Source organism: Arvicola amphibius, chromosome 2 (genome assembly GCF_903992535.2).
Source record: "Arvicola amphibius chromosome 2, mArvAmp1.2, whole genome shotgun sequence".
In the NCBI taxonomy this organism is placed as follows: Eukaryota; Metazoa; Chordata; class Mammalia; order Rodentia; family Cricetidae; genus Arvicola; species Arvicola amphibius.
The window spans coordinates 20,952,132-20,960,416 of record NC_052048.2 but is presented as its reverse complement, the minus strand read 5'-3'; the positions used below and the strand labels follow the sequence as shown (position 1 = coordinate 20,960,416).

Genomic DNA, 8,285 nt, shown 5'->3' with positions numbered 1-8,285 from the left:
GCAATTCTTTAAAACATCTTTTCTAATTTAGAAACAATTACTGATTTCTATTTTAAGTTACAGATGGTTGCGAGCCACCCAGTAAGTATGTGCGCTGGGAATTGAACCTGGGTCCTCTGGGAGAGTAGCCTGTGCTCTTAACCACTGAGCCAGCTCTCCAGACCCAGCCTTAAGATGCTGATATGCCATGTGGCCATTTCTCAAGTCAGCATCTCTGGAACATTCCATCCTGGAGATCCAGAGCAGAAGAGCTACAGGCCAGCCGGTTCAGAAGAAGCAATGCTCTTTTCTTGTCTTTTTTAACTGGTCTCTTCTGTGCAGTATTACTGTGCTCGAGGTGTATCAGTGTCTTCCAGAGACCTTTGTTGATGGAATATAATTTTTCTTCTGTCTTTGAAACCTGGTCTCACTGTAAATGTATTTTTACTTACATTTCGTGGCCGAAATGGGATACGTTCGTGATTCATATTCATCCCCGGAATGATCACAGACATTTTCCTAGGACCTTTAAAACCCAGTACGTTTGTTTCCTGAAAGACAGCAAAATAAGGCAGAATTTGGAAACAGAAGGGGAGGAGAAACCTCAATCTGCTTTTACAGGAAACCTCCACTGGTACAGAAAATGCTGCCAGCCTTGAGAGAACCCACACCAGTTTCATCTCTTTGCTGGAGCAAAACACAGAACCTGAGAATTGGACACAGAAGTCAGGCGTGGCAGCACACGCCTGCACATACATGTCCCAGCACCTAGGCAGGTGAAGTGAGAGGATTGTTTGAGCCCAGGAGTTTGGAGCTAGCCTAGGCAAAGGAGTGAGACCTTGTCAAGGAAGGAAAAAAAGAAAAGAAAGCCAGCCATGGTGGTACACACCTTTAATCCCAGAATTCAGCAGGTTGAAGCAGAAAGGTTGAGAGTTTGAGGCCAGCCTGGAATATGCAGCAAGGCTAGGGTATATAAGAAGACCCTGTCTCAAAAGAAAAAACCAAACCAAAACAACATCTACAGAAAGGAAGGAAGGAAGGAAGGGAAGGGAAGGAAAGGAGGGAAGGGGAACATTAAATGTAGAGATGGCTCTAACTTTAACCTATTTTTTTACTGTAGCCTCTGGCTGAAGAGCAAGGCATCAGGAAAAGAGAAGAGAGGTTTGTGGAGAGTGAATTATAACTGAACTTGGTGATCCAAATCCAATTAAAACTCAAATACAAGGAGGACATGATGCCAGCTCCTAAAGGGGGATCAAAGAAACATCCAGGGAGGAGGGAGCCAAGCTGGCTTTGGGCCTGGCTGGCCACACAGAGGGCACTGAGGAAGGAGCACTGAAGATGGAGCACCAGGCAGGAGCACCAGGTGAAGCAAGGACAGCACTTACATAGCAGATGGCAGCCAGCTCCTGCCGGGTGTGAGCCTTTTCCACCAGACCCTGGGCCTTGACTGGGTTGACACCATGGTCATACACTGTGAACTTGGTCCCCATGAGATTGGATCTAGTATCAGGAGAAAAAGCTACCATGATGATCTGCATTTTCCTCTTGAAGAGACAAGGAGAGGTGACACCTCTCTGCCTGCTGTTGTGGGATTCCACTCTGTATGCTGTGAATATGTTTTACTGCCACTGGTTAATAAAGAAGCTGCTTTGGCCTTGGTCAGGGCAGAACATAGGTAGGCGTGAAAACTAACTGAATGCAGAGAGAAAGAAGGCAGAGTCAGGCAGACTCCATGTAGCTGCTGAAGGAGAAAGGTGCCTCGTGGTAAAATAAAAAATAACACAATTGGGTTAATTTAGATGTAAGAACTAGCTAGGAATATGCCTAAGCCATTGGCTAAACAGTGTTGTAATTAATATAGATTTTGTGATTATTTGCGTCTGGGCGGCTGGAAAACGAAAGACCATTCTGTTTATAGACTGCCAGCCTAAGAGCAGCACAGACACTATCTTTTCAAAGACTCATCACAAGGAAGGACTTAGATTTCTTTTTCTTATTTATTTATTTATTTATTTATTTATTTATAGTCTTCTTCTCTATCCTAGGCTTCAGTCTCCTAAATTCTGGGATGACGGGCATAAACCACTATGCCTGGTCCAAGATTTTCCTTCTTTTAAGTTTTTATTGAAAATAATTTAATATATCATTAACAATAAATAATTTAAAAAATATTTACTTATTTATTATATATACAGCATTCCTTCCATGTATGCCTACATGCCAGAGGTATGTAGATCTCACTAGAGATGGCTGTGAGCCACTATGTGGTTGCTGGGAATTGAACTCAGGACCTCTGGAAGAGCAGCTAGTGCTCTTAACTGCTGAGCCATCTCTCCAGCCCAACAATTAATAAATAATTTAATAAAATAAATTATTATTATTATTTTAACTAGCCTAGCTGGCCTGGAACTTATGGTCCACCTGCTTCTGTCTCCCAGATTCTGGTGTTAAAGGTGTTTGCAATAATGACTGGCCTCAAAATTTTCTAATTTTTTTCTTTTTTCTTCTTTTTTTAAGACAGGGTTTTTTTGTGTAACAGTCCAGGTTGTCCTGGAACTTGCTTTGTAGGCCAGGCTGACCTTGAACTCAGAGATCCGCCTGCCTCTGCCTACCAAGTGCTGGGATTAAAGGCGTGCATCACCACTGCCTGGCTAGGAAGTTTTTCTTTTTAAGATGAACACATCTGTATATCTGAATCATTTAAAAACAAACAAACAAAAAAACAATAGCAAAGGCTTGGGATATAGTTCAGTGGTAAAGAAATTGCTTAACATGTGTGAGGCCTTTGGTTCAATCTTCAGTGACAGAGAGAATAAAACACCAATTATCCTGAAACTACAGAAACTACACAAGACCGGCTGGCGAGCGGAGGCTTTGTCACCTGAGTTTGCCGATGTAACTTTCCCCATCACGAGACAAGTCTGTTGGGTCTGTGGAGATCAGGTAGTTGGAGGTTTTGCTCTTTTTCCGCTTTCTACCAGCAAGAAGAAATATCTGAGAGAAGAAAAATGTCAGTCAAACCCAAGTCCAGTGAGACCACAAATGTTTACCAGTATCTCTCATGTGCAAGGAAGTGGATCTTAGGACAGGCATGGTGGCGCACACCTTTACTCCTAGCACTCTGGAGGCAGAGGCAGGAGGATCTCAGTGAAGGCCAGCCTGGACTACCTGGAGAGTTCCAAGACAGCCAGAGTTACATAGATAGAATCTGTCTCAAAAACCAAACCAAAACAAACAAAAAATAAAATAGTCAGGTGGTGGTGGTGGTGGCACGTGGGAGGCAGAGGCAGGTGGATCTCTGAATTCAAGGCTAGATTGAGTTCCAGGATAGCCAGGCTACACACAGAGAGACTGTCTCAAACAAACAAAAAACACAAAATAAACAAACAAATGAAATCCAGCATTTGGAAGACGGGGGCAGCAGGAGGATCTGAAACTTAACAAGTCACCCTCAGTTTCTAAGTTTGAGGATATCCTGGGCTACATGAGTCCCATATCAAGAAAGAAAGAGAGGTAGGGAGGTGAAAACAAGCACACTCCTACGCTCTTGCTGGGCTGCGGCAGCTCAGAGGTGGGGCAGCTACTGGTGTACAGGGGGCTGAGCTCCATTGTAGCACGGGGAAACACTTCTCTCCACTTCCTTACATTGTGGACAGAAGTTTTTCTTAAGGGTGGGCAGGGTGAGGAACTAGAGATCCTGACCATGACTAGTTCTGACATGAGACACTAACAACAGGACTTCTGGGTACACAGCCCACTATCAGATGACGATGCCTAACTAGTGGGACTCCCCAGGCATAACCAATTCCCACAACAGCCTGTTCTCTCAGGATCATCTGGGGGTTAAGGGCTTAGCAGAGGGGTGTCTGCCTTCCGTGGATGACATTTCATCACCAGTACTCGGAGAAAAGAAGGAAGAAAACGGCCCATGATGGACCCCGTACTTTCCGGTTCTCCTCCTTCTCCAGGTGCATATAGTAGGTGGGGAAGAGGCCGCGGTCCATGCCTTTCTTATCCCGGGTTACTCGACACTTCACTGTGACACCCCGCGGGGCAGGGCTGTAGGCGAAGTCTTCTAAATTCTCCACTTCTCCAAGCTGGGCATCGCTTTGCTGGGCTGAGACACCAGCCGCTCCAGTCTCCTGCAAACAGAGCAACCAGAATCGGCTACAAACTTCACGCCCTGTGTCACACTTGGTGACAAAATCCTGCTTCTGTCTTCAGTCCCCTCCCGATCTGCTGAGTCAAACGGAGCATCACGAGCCTCGGTGTAAACACTCCTTCATGTTTGAGGACGATCACACCAGCTCCAAAAGGACACTGGCTCAGTACCACCTACCGAGGCTGCTTTCTGGCAGGCCACAGAACTCTCTTTCTCCGAATGAGCTGATGGGGAGCTGAGACTGTCCCCTTCCTCTTCCTCATTGTCAGTTTCCTCGTCATAGTTCACGCTACCCAAGATGCCTGGCAGAAAAGGAAAGCCTATCAGCAACTGCCGTCTGTTGTCTGAGAAGATCACATTGGAAATAAAGAGGTTTTCATTTTTTCTTGCTTTAAACCTTCCCAACTGGGGCCAGCGAGATGGCTCAGTGGGCAAAGGTGCTTGCTGCCAAGGTTGACAACCTAAGTTTGATTCCTGGATCCACGTGGTGGAAAGAAAGAACTGACTCCCTAAAGTTGCCTGACTGCCACATTGTGTGAACAGCATGTACACACACACACACACACACGCAATAATAAATTGCTAACTGGAACCAGACATGGTAGCGCATGTCTATAATCCCAGTACTCAGGGAACAGTGGCAGAACAGAAGGATCAGAAAATCAAGACTATCCTTGGCTACATAACAAGCTGGAGACCAGCCTGGGCTACATATCCCTTGTCTCACCACCACCACCACCGCCTCCTATTATGCTTTTAGCAAACTCCAAAGTCTTGTTGTGGCCTCCCACATTCTACGGAACTAACATTTGTTTTGTTTTGTTTTTTGAGATGAGGGTCTCACTATGGAGCCCCCGGCTTTCCTGGAACTCTCTATGTAGACCAGGCTGGCCTTGAACTCAGAGATCCTCCTGCTTCTGCCTCCCCAAGTGTTGGGAGTAAAGGTGTGTGCCTACATCTCTATAGCCAGCAATAGCCCCTCTGAGCCCTACCCATGCTCCCTCCCACCCTCCTGCATCTTGCTCCGGGCTCCACTACTGCCACCTCAATGGGCCAGTTCCTGCTGCAGGCCCTCGCATTTCCTCTGGCAGCTTGCCAACCACTCATTCTGGGTTAGGGGCTCTCCAGGAACTCTCTGGCACCTTTTTACTTCTAGCACAAAGCCACATTTACTTATTCTTCAGACAGGGTCTCATGTAGTCCAGGATAGCCCTGAACTTGTTATATAGCCAAAGAGAACCTTGAAAGAACGCACCTTACCTCCTCCATCTTCCAAGTGGTGGGAATACAAGCACATGTCTCTACACACAGTGCTGGGAATCAAACCCAGGGCTTCAGGCTTGCTAGGCAAGCGCTCACCATCTGGGCTGCATTCCCCAGGCCACAAAGCCTCAGCCAGAATAAACGTTCTATGAGGACGTCTGAGAATAAAGCTCTATACAGTTATGCACAGAACCCATTTTTTTCTTTAAACCTTTAAAAGTTACATTTTAATTTGTTTATTCTGTGAGTGTTTCTCTCCTTCCCCCGCACAGGCTCTGTTTAAACTCAGGTTGACAGGTTTGCCAGGTGTGTATGGAGGGTAATTAATCATCTTCCTCCCTTATGGGGTTCCAGGGATTGAACTCTGGCTGTCGGGCTCGGCAGTGGGTGTCTTTAACCAATAAGCCAGCTCCCTGACTCTCAGAAGCTATTTCTAACGGATGAATGCATGAACCTGTTTCGGTAACCAACCACTCTCCCAGGAGGGGCTGGCGAGGCAAGCTCCCAGCACACACACATTTCTTGCTGGCTTCCACTTTCCTCACTTGAAGGGCAGTTACATAGCCGAGCATGGTGCTAAATGTCTACAGTGTCAGCATTCAAGAGGCTGAGACAGGAGGACCTCAGATTGGAAGCCAGCCTGGGTCACACAGCAATACCTTGTCTAAAGGGGGAAAAAAGAAAAAAAAGAAAAGGAAAGGAAAAGAAACTAGGTTTAATGCCAGGAGGCGGTGGCGCACGCCTTTAATCCCAGCACTCGGGAGGCAGAAGCAGGCGGATCTCTGAATTCGAGGCCAGCCTGGTCTATAAGAGCTAGTTCTAGGACAGGCACCAAAAACTACAGAGAAACCCTGTCTTGAAAATCAGAAAGAAAGAAAGAAGGAAGGAAGGAAGGAAGAAGGAAGGAAGGAAGGAAGGAAGGAAGGAAGGAAGGAAGGAAGGAAGGAAAGAAAGGAAGGGAGAGAAAGAAAGAAAGAAACTAGGTTTAAGGAAAAAGTCATATATGATAATGACTACTCTGTATTTCATTATCATGTCTTCTCAGACAACAGCATAAAAGACTACTATTGCCAAGTATCCCCACTTAGATGTCAAAGATGCTGGAACCCAAGCCACACCAAGCAAGTCTGCGTCACTTAGACTGTAAACCGATGAGAGAAAGGCGCGCACCCTGCCATAAACTGAGCGTCACCCTCACCGTGTTTTTGGAGAATCTCCTGGAGGTCTGGCTTGGAGGCGGTCTCCACTGGAGGGCTTTCCCCACCTGCACTTCCATCGGTGGCCTCTTCTGGAGCAGGGGAGCCCACTGAGAGAACATGAGGCTTGCTTTCCAAATCTGGAGCCTCTGGCCTAAGGAAAGCAGCTGGCCCATCGATGCCTAGGAGCCCAAAGAAAGAGTGAATGTGGACCGGAAGTGAGCTGGGTGGTTTGGGGGATGCGGCCAATCAAGGGCTACCCAGCCACCTCAGTTCTCCTTCCTTAACGTCATAAGCACGTGTGTCCAGGACAGAGGCCGAGTCTACCAACAGGCTTGGCTACACAAACTGTACTTCAGAACCTAGGAGTGAGGCCAAGGCTGGGCGTGTGGCTCAGGGCCAGACTTTTCATTTATTTTGAGAATTCATTCATTTCAGACAGTGCCATTCAATCCTAGAATCAATAATTCTAGGATGGACATAAACTTGAAGGCATCTTCCACGATTTCTCTTCCCAAAGACCCAGAACGTGATTATAAAGATAAGGAAGGGAGCCGGTACTGTCTTTGTGCTCCGTGTCTCACCTTGGGTCTGTGAAAATCGTACTTAAGCCAGACGTGGCATTGTCTAAATACACACCGTGTAGGATGACATCGCTGAGGCGAGGTGTCTGAGGGTCCACCAAAGGCGTGTGCTCCTCGCCACCTCTAGGCTTTAACCGTCGCAGCCTGGCTTCGGGGTTTGGTTGTACCATAAGTGGCTCAAGGCGCTTCTTTCTCTGCTTCTTCTCCAGCAGCGCCCTCTAGAGAGAAAATCCGGTATTACAACGCAGAGCGTACCCTCATGGGATAGCTTAGCCGGCCTTCCTTTTCTTTTTAAAAACTAATCCTAAGAGCTACTGTGAATCTCTTTTTGTTTCACAAGAGATGCAAACATGCCAGCTGAGCATAGAGGAGCATACCCTTAATTCCTGCACTCGGGCGGGAGGCAGACCTCGTGAGTTCAAGGCCAACCTGGTCTACAAAATGAAGAAATGGAAATACGCAGGACAGGCTTTTTCCTTTTTCTGAGACAGGGTCTTCCTATGTGTTACAGACTGATTTTTCAGCTAATGACCATCTCGCCCAAACCTCCAAAATCTTGGAATTACTCGGAGCTAATTACACTCCTGCCCAAACCTCCCAAATCTTGGAATTACTCGGATGTTCTGCCACAGCCAACCACAGTTTTGCATTCTTGTTCATCTTACAAATTGAAATCAAATGAATTGGATCAGAAGTGAGAAGAAAGAAAGGATAGTTGGGACATTCTGAGCAGGGAAATTCAGTTTACGGTAGACGTGAGATAAAGAGCTGGAGCCAGGGCAACTCTCCAGGACGCTTGCTTGCGTCTTAGTGACTTTCAGTGGCGGTGATGAACACCATGACCCAATCTGACCCAGAAGGAGAGTCTTCATTCTCACAAAAGGCAAGTCAGGACAGGCAGGTGGCGGCAAGAACAGAGTAGGGGTCATGGAGGAATGCCGATTCCAGGCTTGCTCCTCAGGGGCTCAGTCTTCTCTTATATACCCCAGGACCGCCATCCCAGGCGTCCAGTGGGCTGAACCTTTTCACATTAATCACCAATCAAGAAATCCCCCACAGGCTTGCCTACATGCCAACTGATGGGCTCTGTTTCTCAAC

General features: G+C 46.9%; 1 protein-coding gene across 1 annotated transcript in view; it reads right to left on the bottom strand.

The window, feature by feature from the left end:
• Tulp3 (TUB like protein 3) overlaps positions 1-8,285 on the bottom strand; it is a 35,069-nt gene that overhangs the window by 1,659 nt on the left and 25,125 nt on the right. The window contains exons 3-9 of the mRNA XM_038320057.1: positions 7,243-7,405; positions 6,606-6,785; positions 4,322-4,446; positions 3,927-4,124; positions 2,864-2,976; positions 1,368-1,482; positions 432-530 (exon numbers count right to left, since the gene is read on the bottom strand). Coding sequence (XP_038175985.1) covers positions 432-530; positions 1,368-1,482; positions 2,864-2,976; positions 3,927-4,124; positions 4,322-4,446; positions 6,606-6,785; positions 7,243-7,405 — 993 coding nt within the window. The remainder of the gene's footprint in view (positions 1-431; positions 531-1,367; positions 1,483-2,863; positions 2,977-3,926; positions 4,125-4,321; positions 4,447-6,605; positions 6,786-7,242; positions 7,406-8,285) is intronic.